This window comes from Anolis sagrei, chromosome 1 (assembly GCF_037176765.1).
Source record: "Anolis sagrei isolate rAnoSag1 chromosome 1, rAnoSag1.mat, whole genome shotgun sequence".
Lineage (NCBI taxonomy): Eukaryota > Metazoa > Chordata > Lepidosauria > Squamata > Dactyloidae > Anolis > Anolis sagrei.
The window spans coordinates 204,084,971-204,097,141 of record NC_090021.1 but is presented as its reverse complement, the minus strand read 5'-3'; the positions used below and the strand labels follow the sequence as shown (position 1 = coordinate 204,097,141).

Genomic DNA, 12,171 nt, shown 5'->3' with positions numbered 1-12,171 from the left:
GCAGGGGTGGGAGTGGGTACCAGTTCCAAGCCTGCTTTTTGTATCAATTGCCTGGGGCCTGGCAGTGCCTGCAGCCGAGCACTGAGTAAGAAGTGCTCCTTACTTGGTGTTTGGCTGCAGGCCCTCCCAGGCCCAGGCATGTAGGCCAGGAAGCCTGCACCCATAGGTACGAAGTGCCCAGTCCTACAGGTGCAAGCTGTGGGGCTATGCATTCGGCCTCGCAGGGCCTGCAGCTGAGCACTCAGTAAGGAGCGCTCCTTACTTGGCACTCAGCTGCAGACCTTGCAAGGCCCAGGTGCATAGGCCCAAAGCCTGCACCCACAGGCTCAGGCAGTTTGGGCCTACGGGTGAAGTCTCCTCCCTCAACAATAGGCTGAAAGAAAACAGATCTTTTGGCCCTGAAAACAAAAACAAAAATATCTGACCTCCCGAATTCAGGAGGCTCAGACAAAAACGGATTGGGCCCCCCACCTAAAGCCGGGACACAAAACGGATTAAGGTATGTCCCAAATGCACATGACTACTAGTCATCATGAAGATAATAAAGCTGTCTGAGACTGAAGAAAAGAGTAATAAAACCAATTGTGTGGAATACCACACATGCAAAATAACTTTTTCTTACATTGAGCCTCCATTTGTCTACATAAATTGCTTTTGGTTCTGACATTTTCCTATGTCCAGACTTAAGGGTTTAAAGGACTTCAAAGCACTCATGCGTCAGGGTACAAAAATGGCTTTATAAAGGTACAATAACAAGTTTATATATTAACAGGAATCAAGAAAATATTACCTTTCTACTCCACTAGCAGTGAACACATTGAATCTGGAACTTGAACCAATTATCAAGTACTGTATCTACCTCTAAATTGCTTAGCAACCAACCTACGAACCCATTCAAAACATTTTCCTGGTACATAAAGATTTAGGTGTGACTAAATACTTATTTTATTTTGTTACTTCATGTATCTTATTGTGATGTAATTTTTGTTGCTTTCTATTTTATTTTGCTGTATTGTATTTTTGGGCTTGGCCTCATGTTAGCCGCCCTGCGTCCCCATTGGGGAGATGGTGGCAGGATATAAATAAAGATTATTATTATGCACTATAAGAGGGTTTTGCTAGACCAGTCATTCTCATTGCAATGGTGTAGTAACAGTGAGGATGCAGACCATATTTTAGTCCTGGTGGTCCATAGATCCCCAGGTTTTTTGTGTGTGTCAGGAGTGACTTGAGAAACTGCAAGTCATTTCTGGGTGAGAGAATTGACTGTTTGCAAGAACATTGCCCAGCAGATGCCCAGATGTTTGATGTTTTACCATCCTTGTGGGAGGCTTCTCTTGTGTCCCTGCATGGGGAGCTGGAGCTTGACTGACATGAGCTTACCCTGCTCCCTAGGTTCGAACTGCCAACCTTTTGGTCGACCAGTTCAGTTGCGTAAGGGTTTAACCCAGTGGTTCTCAACCTGTGGGTACCCAGGTGTTTTGGCCTACAACATCCAGAAATCCCAGCCAGTTTATCACTTGTTAGGATTTTTGAGAGTTAAAGACCAAAACATCTAGGGACCCACAAGTTAAGAACCACTGGTTTAACCCATTGCACCACCAGGGGCTCTTGACCACAGGACATAAAGGGATAAATACCACACAAAATTGGGAGGCTTGCGAAAGCGGGTTGGAGGAAAGTGTTGGGGGTGTAGTTGAGGGTCGGCAACCAAACGGGCACGAGAATGAATGCTGCCTGGCATTACTGTAACCGCTATGGAATCCTGGGAGTTTGGAGTTTGGTGAGGCGCCGGCACTTTTTGGCATGTAAGTCCCAAGGCATTGTGTGCAGGCACGTGAAGCGGCGCCAGGCTGCATTAAGTCTGCGTGGGGGTCAAGGGCCACGCCAAAACTCACCATGAGGGCGTCTCGGCCCATGCCGCCGCCGCCACCTCCGCCTCCACCGGGTCCTCCTCCTCCTCCTCCGGGCCTCATGGCCGGGTTGAGAGGGTTCCCCCCGCCTCCGGGGCCTCCTCCTCCTCCGGGGCCGCCTCCTCCTCCTCCGCACCTGCCGAGCATCCTTCCCCGGAGCGGCTGGCGGGAAGCGGGCCCGAAGGGCAGTAGGGGCTCGGGCTCCCCGCGCGGGGGCAGGAGCGGCGCCAAGAGGCTGACGGGCTTCCCGGAGGGCCAGTCGGGGCCGCGGCCTCTCTTGGGCGACTGCTCAGGGCCCGGCCGGACGCCCTCGCCCGGGTTGAGCTGCATGAGGGGGGGCGGCTTGGGCAGCGAGAAGGGCAGCGCCTGCGGGGAGGCCGCCGCCGAGTCCCCGCCTGACATGGCCGGCCGGGCGGCCTCCCTCCCTTTCTCTCTCGAGCGAGCGCCTAGGCCCGGCCTGCCTGCCTGCTTGCCTGAGGAGAGGGGCGCGGAAGGAACTCCCCGGGGGGGAAATTTGCGCGCGGAGTGGGGGGAGGGGGGCGGCTTTGTCGTCGAAAGTCAGCCTACGGCGCGGGCGGGGCCGAGAAACAAACAAAAAAACCCTCTTGTGTCTTCCTCGCCGCAGGAGGCCAAAGCGGCGCGGGCAGGCGGGCAAGGCCGGGCCTCGTCCCACCAGAAGAAGGCCTCAGGCGGAGGAATGGGAAGCACAGGCGGGAAGGGGGAGGGGAGGGAAAAAAAGAGACGGGCCGCGCAAAGGACACTGGGAAAGCGGCTTCCGCTAGCAGGGCTACGGAAGCCCAAGAGGGCCCTTCCTTAGCCCAGGGAAAGGAGGAGGGGGCGGGCAAAGAGAAAGGAGAGCCGTTGTGAGGGTTAAGAAAAGGGGAGGGTTCAAGGCGCGGAGCATGATGGGAGGCCACTCGTTGCCGTTACGCAGGAAAAGGCGGGGCTTCTAGATTTCCCCACCCACCTTTTTTCTTGCCTAGACTTCCGGTGTAGGCCGAGTGGTGGGCCTCTGCTTCCCCCGCCCCTCCTGCCTGAGTGTTCGGTTGCCATGGCAGCGTCCTATCGGGGCTCCAGCCAGAGCGGGCCTAGCGCGGCTTGGACGCCGGACGGAGGCGGGGTGGCGCGGACCCTGGAGGCGGACTTCGAGGAGGAGGAGGAGGGCGAGGGAGGGGGTGCGGGAGGCGTGCTGGGCGGCCTTGGGCGAAGCTACGAGGCCTCCCCCGCGAATTCTCCTCGGGCGGGCCTGCTCGGGGTGTCGCTCCCCGGGCGCCGGTGGCCCAGCAGGATCTGCGCTGTGTTCTGCTGCCTCCTGGCCGTGACCTTCCTGGCCTTCTTGCTCGCCCTCGGCTGCCTGGTGCTGAGAGGTGAGCGCTGGGGGGGCGGGGGGCGCTCGGAACCCGCCGAGAAACGCCAAATTGGGCCCTCCAGGAGTTCTGGCTCCCCACTCCCACAATTCCAAACAGCCCCAGGCCCCGTCCTTCCCCCCCTCAATCGCTTAAGCCCCAAAGTGGTTCACTCCTGAACTGGATCTGATGCAACATGGCTGCACTGGAGGAGGAATGCAGTTTGACACCCAGTTTAACTGCCATGGATCAATGCAATTCTTCCCAAGAGTTATAGGTTTACAAGGTCTTTGGCCTGTTCTGCCAGAAGCCCCATCTGCACTTCCATTGAACTGCATTCTATGGCAGTGTAGACTCGTATAATACAGTTCAGTACAGTGACGTACATTATACAGCATTGTAGATGGGGCCAAATGTCCCCCTGGTGGCACAGCAGGTTAAACTGCTGAGCTGATGAACTTTACTGACTGAAAGGTCAGCGGTTCAAATCCAGGAAGCGGGGTGAGCCCCCACTATTACCCTCAGCTTCTGCCAATCTAGCAGTTCGAAAACATGCAAAATGTGGGTAGATCAATAGGTATCACTTCTGCGGGAAGGTAGCAGTGCTCCATGCAGTCATGCTAGCCACATGACCTTGAAGACGTCGACGAACAACACCGGCTCTTTGGCTTAGAAATTGAGATGAGCACCCCCCACCACCGCCCAGAGTTGGACACGAATAGACTTAATGTCAGGGGAAACCTTTACTAGATGGGGCCAAAAGGTGCTGGTGCCTCACCAAGCTCCCAGGATTCCATAGCATTGAGCCATGGCAGTTAAAGCGGTGTCAATCTGAATTAATTCTAAAGTTTACTGTCACCCTACGCAAGCATAGTTATGATGGGTCATGCGTGATTGGCTAAAGGTTCACAGTGAGTTCACAGGAAAGCAAGACTCAGTTGTAGCTTATTAATACAAATATAGTGCCAACCTCTGGAATTTTAGAAGAAAAATATCCCCCATATTGGATAAACGGATACCTCAGTCTTTGCTATTATTATTTATAGTATGTGCGTAGTGTTTGTCGTCGCATTGCCTGTGAAGGGCAAGGAATACTCAGAGGTTTTGATAGTTTCTTCATCTGAAATAAAGTATACAGCATCCATCAATCCTTGATGGTCCTTTATCCTTGTAGTAAGCAGTATTGATACAACTTCGCTTCCAAGATCAGAGAAGATCTGGTGCTTTTAGGTATTTAGGCCCCTGCTTCATAATATATTGGATGGTTACACGCCCTGGTGTGTGTGTGCATGCACATGCCTTTAGACTACCTGACTGTTTATGGCGTTCCCATGTATTTGATTGGGTTTTCTTAGGCAATGAATACTCAGAGGTGGTTTTACCAGTTTCTTCCCTGAAATACAGCCAACAGCACCTGTTGGCTGTATTTCACTGGGAGCCTCCCATCTAAGTGCTAACCAGGTCTGACCATGCTTAGCTTCCAAGATCATATGGGATCTGATTCTACACGATATACATATTATTTACCACATTCAAAGCTAAATTTCACTCAGGCATTCTTGATGTCATAGGAGTTTCTATGTACATATATTTATAGACAGGTGAATGTACCCAGGCTACAGCATAGAGAAGTTCAGGAAAGAGAGGATGTGGCCAATTTTCATGATTGCAAAGAGACAAAATGATTTTCTTTTCTTAAAAAAAACATAAGCAAGATATTCAAAATGTTTTCTGAGGGTAGGTCCCAGTGGCTACTGTAGATAACCATGCCTTCTCCTTGCAGATTTGAGATATGAAAAAGCAAGGGCTGAAGATACTGTAGAAACAAGTATTTTAGGTAAGACATTTTTAAAATTCATTCATTGTGGAACACTTACTGGTGCATTACTCATTCTTGGATCAATGACTGCTATATTTTAAAAATGATTCTTTTTTAAAGGAACAGTAAAATTATCCAACACCTTAATTAATAATCAAAATAAATATCCTACATTTGAGGTTTATAATGTTCAATGAGTGCTAATATGTATTCCATTCATATTCCAAAAAAATATTTCCAAGCATGCCTACATTTGTAAATTTAAAATTATAACAAATCATGTATGCTGAAATCACATTACAGTTATCTTGATTTATGCCTTAAGTGTCTTATGTTATTCTACCCACTCACTTAGTATAAAATGAATTATTAAGTGCTTTAGAGTGAGGTGGGTATAATGTAACCACAAGACCATAATTGAGGTCACCACCACCTATATTTTTAAATTTTTCCTTAAAACCAAAAACAACTTTTAAGTTTTCTCTTTCACAAATGTGCTTGCTCTCCTTGGTCTGTTATAGTCTGGAGGAGGAGCTTTATATAGAAGCAGAAGTTATTCTTCCTCATTTAAAAATGCCTCTTCCTCCTTTTTTAATAAGGGTCCTCCTTCTTTCCTTACATTACATTTTTATAGCACAATGTCTCACGTCTAACTATCATGGCAACATATTGTAGATTTCCAAGGTTTTTAGTTGGGGGGTGGGGAAAGACCTCTGTGGTGGAGAATCCTAGGTACTCTTCCCTAAACTTCAAATCCCAGGATCCTTTAACTACCATTGGTATGGTAGTTTATGTGAAACCATACTGCTATAGCAATCTAGTGTTATAAGGATCTCAGTCTAAACCAGCAGAGGATAGGAAAATCAAAAACATAGTGAGATTGCTCACCTTAGAGGAGGTAATTATGAGTATAATGATTTTTTTTTTCCAAAAATGGGATTGGAATGACAAGCACTGTGTGGGGTGGGGGGATATACGTTCCATTGAAGGCAACATATATTCCCTGTACTTTGAAAGCTAACTCCTTGTTTGCTATGAATAAAGCAGTCAAAAATACTATGAAGCTACTATCTGGAGCAAGGTTCCCAGGAAATTTTTATGTGACCCCAGCTATATAGGTATATAAAAAGTTATATAAATCAAACACTTACTAATAAATCAGCATTTGCAAGGCTTGCTGAACAGTCTGGTTTTCCTTTTTTGTGCAATATAGCTACAGCGATTTCTGCAGAGTTGTTGCTAACAGAGTTGTTGTAAATATCTAGGTGGCATTCAGAAAGAAAATTGTTACCAAATTTGTCGTGAACCCAACATAGAGCTAAGGGGACCCCATTTGAGGCCAGAACCCTCAGTTTAAGAAGTAATGGTCCAGGTATTATATGGGAATATTCCACATTCATCATCTGAGTAAATATGTGTAGATAGAATTGTATTTAGACAATTGTATGCCTGTTACCTCCTTTGTTTTTCTACTTTCTAGCAATAACTCCTGTGTATTATCTTTTTAATGTTGTATTTTAAGCTTTCAATGTTTACTACTGTGCTCTTCTTTTGCAAGGATTTTGGACTCTTCTTGTTCTGTCATTAATGGCTGGGCTGTCGTGCTGCAGTTTTTCCTGGACAGTGACATACTTTGATTCCTTTGAACCAGGAATGTTTCCTCCTACCCCACTCTCTCCTGCACGATTCAAGTGAGTATCGCTTTACTAAGATTAAAATGTGACGTGTTGTAGAAATTGCAAATCAGCTGTAGAAATTCATACATTAGGCACACCAAGTATAACATAGTGTGTAACTCAAGATGTTTAAGGAACAATCTTAATAAACTTGTTGATTATAACACAATTGTGCTTTCTAGAAAATAAAATCATACTTTATGTTGATTGGCTACCTGAGTGAAGTCTCAAATGTCCAGTTAGAATGGCATGAACTCTATAGGCAGTATCTAGTGATGGTATTTCACTGGCAGAATAGCAGCATTCAACAAAACTGGTAAGAGGCAGCTTTTCTACAGTAGACCACTGTGCAAGCCCCAAACCCAATCTGGAGAACTTAGAAACTGAACAGACAACTGAAACAGGAAAGAAAGAAAGATTGGATTTACTTCTATCTTTAGTCAAGGATTTAATTCTTGGAGAAACAAATAAGGAGAGGATATAGGTGCAGAGCCCATACATTGCATTTCATGCAAAAGGCCCTACATTCATTCCACACAATCTTTTTTGAAAACAACTCCTGCCTGAAAACCTGGTGAATGGTTTCCAACAGTATAGGCAAGATAGACCAATATTTTCCTGTACTTTCCATTCTAGCTAATGTAATCTTCTGGCTATGTTGACTATTTTGTTACCACCTATTTGTAAATTTTGTTGAAATTGTTTTTAAGCAGTTCTATAAATTGGCCAGCAGGGTGTGCACCACTATAAGTTTTCACATCTGTCACAAAACTTCTGTTTGATAATATCAGTGCAAGGTGTAAATTAAAACATTCTAACAGTGGCGCAGTGGGTTAAAGCACTGAGCTGCTGAGCTTGTTGATCGAAAGGTCGCAGGTTCGATTCTGGGGAGCGGCGTGAGCTTCCGCTGTCAGCCCTAGCTTCTGCCAACCTAGCAGTTCGAAAACATGCAAAATGTGAGTAGAGCAATAGGTACCGCTCCAGCGGGAAGGTAACGGCGCTCCATGCAGTCATGCCGGCCACATGACCTTGGAGGTGTCTACGGACAACACTGGCTCTTCGGCTTAGAAATGGAGATGAGCACCACACCCCAGAGTCAGACATGACTGGACTCAATGTCAGGGGACTACCTTTACCTTTAACATCTCTTAGGGTCTCCAATACTTCCTTTTAAACTCAATTTAAACTATGTAAGTGCTTCCATTTTGGGAAGATTTTATGTGCAGACTATCTGAAAGACCATCTCTTCTCTATGAACCTGCCTGAATTCTAAGGTCTTCAGGTGGGTTTTTTCACAGTCTCACCGAGGCATACTTGGTGAGGACATAGGAGAGCCATCTCAGGGGCTAGGCAGTGGAACTTCAGCTCTTTAATTAGTTGTACAAATGAATTTTGATTTTCATAATTGTTCATAGGTGTGTCTATTTTTTAAAAAAAATGTATTATGTGTTCTTTTAGCTGTATATTTTATCCTACAGTGTAAGCCTATCAGAGCCTCATATTAAGAGGGAGTCGGGCTATAGATAAAACAAGTAATTGATAACATAAAATGCCAAAGTTGTTTCCAGCAGACGATGACATAGAGAAGAATAAAAACACAACTGTTTAAGAAATTGGAGGCTTTGTAAAACAAGAACTAGAACAACTAATCTCTTAATGGTTTGGAACAGTAAACAAGTAGTTTTTTAAATAACGGTAATAAATGCATGATCAGTAAACACATGTTCTGTATGACAAGAGAAGATCGTTCCAGAAAAGGGTGGCCAGAACAGGGAAGGATCATCATGTTGCCACTAGATGGAGCTCTGCAGTTTGTGGCAGGTTTTATTGAAGTAAAATCGAATACAGGCAGTCCCTAAGTTAGAAAAATCTGACTTACAGACAACTCATAGTTAAGAACTGGGGTGAGGCTACAGGAAATCTGAGAAAGCTGCCCCTAGGAAGACAAATTCACTGCTGAAAGAGTTATCATGGGGGAAAAGGTGTCTCCACTGAAGCTTTCTCACCAATCCACAACAAGCCATTTTTTTCAAAATCCAGTTATCACAGTGATAAAAAATGAGATGAAATCTTCTGTGTTTTTATTTTAATGTTGTTGTTAAGTTATAATTTGTTTATATGTTGGGTTATTATTTTTGTTGTTATGTGTATATTGGTTGTTGTGCTCAGGCATTGAATGTTTTTGCCTTTTTGTGATTGGAATCTGCCCAGAGTTTCTTCAGGGAGATAGGGCAGAATACAAATAAAGTTTGTTGTTGTTGTTGTTGTTGTTGTTGTTGTTGTGACCAAGGATGAAGAAAGCAAAACAAATGCCATAGGGGTGTTAACCCTTCCCTATGCTATCCAAATCTTATATATATTTGACTGGAGTTATACTTAAACATGTTTCTGTTCCAACTTGCATACAAATTCAACAAAAACAAACTTACTTGGGGACCACCTGTACAGGAAACCTCTGTATTCCAATACTTCGAGTTGCTTATCCCACAGTCCCTTCGCATGCTGGCTAAGGCTTCTGGAAGTTGAAATCAAATCCATCTGGAGAGATATCCTGTGATCTTTGTCACTTCCAATTTGTCTTTGAATATTCCTATTAGAATAAGTGAATTTCTTCGACCTTCAATATTTCTTTTACCTACTAATTTATCTTCTTATTTTCTTCTTAGGCGAATGACTGGACACTCTTTTCACATGGGCTACAGTATGGCCATACTTAATGGAATAGTGGCAGCTCTCACTGTCGTGTGGTGTCTTTTTTAGTGTGTATACAGATGTATTATTCACCGTATCTCAGCTTTATAGAAAATGCACTGTTTCCTACAAGTATCTCCATTGTCATTTACTTTCTCCACATGCATGCATTTTTTTCTAGAAACCAGCTTGAGTTTGAGAGAGATTGCTATGTACAGAAATTAACTGACTTTCTGACAAATGTCTAACTGCTATGTACAGCATGACAGCCACAGGTGAGGGTGGTTTCAAACTGACTCTGCTTGGTAACTATTGTGAAGGGAAGGAAACTTCTCTGGATCAGTGATGTTAAAATGCTTGTTTTGTGTTGGTTCATTCTACTGAACTTGTTAGATGACCTTTTATGCCTTCTTTTGAATCTTATTTTGACATGCTGCATATTTAAGTACAAGCCTTGGACTTTGATTTTCCACAAGGAGCAAAAAGGTATTGTGGAAACATTTCTTCTCCATGACAGATCAGGGATTGAAATAATTTTTAAATTTCTAAAATGTTATTGTTACTGGACATTTCTGCTCTATAGATGCCAACGGTAATCAAGATTTGCACATCAAATGTTAACAGATTTAAAGTATTTTATATTTTTAATGATTTAAAATTATGTTTCCTGTACATATGTAAGAAATACAACACAATTACTACAGCTTTCTTCACCTGGTGCCTTTTGGAGATTTTAGTCTCTCACTAGCCCCATCAAGAATGGCAAGTGGTCAGGAACAGTTGTACTCTGAAATATCTAGAGGGTTGTGTGAAAAAAAAGGCTGTAAATACAGATTTATTGTGATCTTCATTCTATTCTATGATGGAGGAAAACGTATCTTTTATAGAAGGTGTAAAATCTTCAGAGAGACTTGAAATGCAGAAAGGAGGCATACAACATACACAATTTTCTTCTCCTCACTGTTGCTTTTGTCTTCTAGAAATGCAGCCTGGCAATATTTTGTTCAAAAATAATAATAATAAAAAAACAGCTGTAGAAAAAGAAGGCAAAAGTAGCCTGAGAACAGAACTCTGTAGGGGGAACATTCCCACCAACAGAAGCAGACAATTAGCATAACTTCAATTGTAAGGCCACAGTAATAAGCCTGTATTAAGGCAGGTGTGAATGAATGTAGCTTTACTTTCAGATGGTTAAGCAGTTTGATAGTTGCATTTTGCAACAAACATTCTTCAGTTTTTAAAACGTATTTTTTCAATGAGGTCACACATTTGTTTTCCTTAAGACTTTTATTAGAGTACATGCCTGAAATAATTATATCCATGTGAAGATAATGATTTTGGTGTTCAGAAAGATCCATCTTAAATTTACATTGCTTTCTCTATGGTTATTATTCCAATAATCCCAATAAGGACATTTTTGAATAATGTAATTTGTTGTCTTCAAATAGCCAAGATATAGTAATACTCTGAACTAGAGAAGATCTGAATTAATAGGATCTACATAAGTGTTGGCTTATTATTTAACATTTTATTCAAGGAATCAGATCTAGTTGGAACTACTAATTAAATATAGGCCTATATGATTTCTTTTATATGTGTTCTAAGGCTTAATGGATGCAATAATATACTAGGAATTTGCATTGACCTACACAAACTTAGGCTTAATGAGCCTCTTCCTTCATCTGGCACAGCTGCAAGAGGTCTTGTTTTCAATTTAATATTGCTTATGACATCTGAGGACAAACTTGGTTAACATTAAGTTCGGTTTAAGAAGCCGACACAATTTCAGCTTATGTTGCTAAATCAGGCATGGGCAAATTTCGGCTCTCCTACATTTCCTAACAGCCTGTAAGCTGGCTGGGATTTCTGGGAGGTAGTCCAAAACACCCGGAGGACTGAAGTTTGCTCATGCCTGTGCTAAGGCATGGTAAAAGTTAACCATACTTTCACATTTAGTCATATTATAGCAATAATTGAAAAGGGGAAATGAAATCTTCCACTCTACATCTCACGGACACACCAAAGGAACAGAGGGGAAAGAAAGAGCACAGATCTTGTGTCTAAACCAAATGTGCTTGCTCTGTTTATTCAGCACTTTGACAGAGTAGGCTGTGTTTTAAGAGCCACTTTGAACAGTATGCTGTATATACTATTAAAATAAGTGCCAAGATAGCTTATTAAAACATTGTAATTAAAAATAAGTTGTCATTCTGACCTGAACCAACAACTGATCCATGTAACATATTCACTTGTATATTGTATGTTTAGCTTGTTTTGTCTGCATAGTATTTTCCTACATTCCAAAAATGCAATAATTTTTATGGCAATAAAATATTTTGGTCATATTTCTTCTATGATCTTTTTTTGACAATTTCTTCTGTGTGAATATTACTGCAGAAGTTGCAAGGTATGAAACCTTATACCTAATCTCTGTTGTCTCTCTTGAATGAGAATGTTTTCCCTGGTTGTACTTACTAATTTGGCCCTTTTCTGCACACATGGGAGATTCCAAATAGCAGTCAGTACTTGCCAAATACTGACCAAGGAATGATGGGCCTTTCTGAAACTGTCCCCATATCTTTCTTTGTCACAGCGCATGGGTCTTTCTTTACCATTATGTCTGGCAGTGACACATCAAGAGAGAATGTGCAACAATTGTATGAATTGTGATGCCACAGAGGCATGTTCTTTAGCTCAGGGTTTAACAAACTAGGATTTGATGAAAT

The 12,171-nt window shown here is 43.1% G+C and overlaps 2 protein-coding genes across 2 annotated transcripts in view; one reads left to right on the top strand and one right to left on the bottom strand.

The window, feature by feature from the left end:
• PRPF40A (pre-mRNA processing factor 40 homolog A) overlaps positions 1 to 2,594 on the bottom strand; it is a 31,541-nt gene extending 28,947 nt beyond the window's left edge. Inside the window, exon 1 of the mRNA XM_060777069.2 lies at positions 1,899 to 2,594. Within this exon, the coding sequence (XP_060633052.2) occupies positions 1,899 to 2,315 (417 nt within the window). The 5' untranslated portion in view covers positions 2,316 to 2,594. The remainder of the gene's footprint in view (positions 1 to 1,898) is intronic.
• A 253-nt stretch (positions 2,595 to 2,847) lies between these two features.
• ARL6IP6 (ADP ribosylation factor like GTPase 6 interacting protein 6) lies at positions 2,848 to 11,790 on the top strand. Its single transcript, XM_060777082.2, has 4 exons — positions 2,848 to 3,280; positions 5,043 to 5,096; positions 6,637 to 6,769; positions 9,421 to 11,790. The coding sequence occupies exons 1-4, from the start codon at positions 2,965 to 2,967 to the stop codon at positions 9,512 to 9,514; spliced, it is 597 nt and encodes a 198-aa protein (XP_060633065.2). The 5' UTR covers positions 2,848 to 2,964; the 3' UTR covers positions 9,515 to 11,790.
• The last annotated feature ends 381 nt before the right edge of the window (positions 11,791 to 12,171 follow it).

Excerpts from the sequence above, each read along its gene's own strand:
- ARL6IP6 (XM_060777082.2), top strand. The coding sequence starts at position 2,965 with ATGGCAGCGTCCTATCGGGGCTCCAGCCAGAGCGGGCCTAGCGCGGCT. Across the intron at positions 3,281-5,042 it reads CGGCTGCCTGGTGCTGAGAG|ATTTGAGATATGAAAAAGCA; the intron begins GTGAGCGCTGGG and ends TTCTCCTTGCAG. Across the intron at positions 5,097-6,636 it reads TGTAGAAACAAGTATTTTAG|GATTTTGGACTCTTCTTGTT; the intron begins GTAAGACATTTT and ends TTCTTTTGCAAG.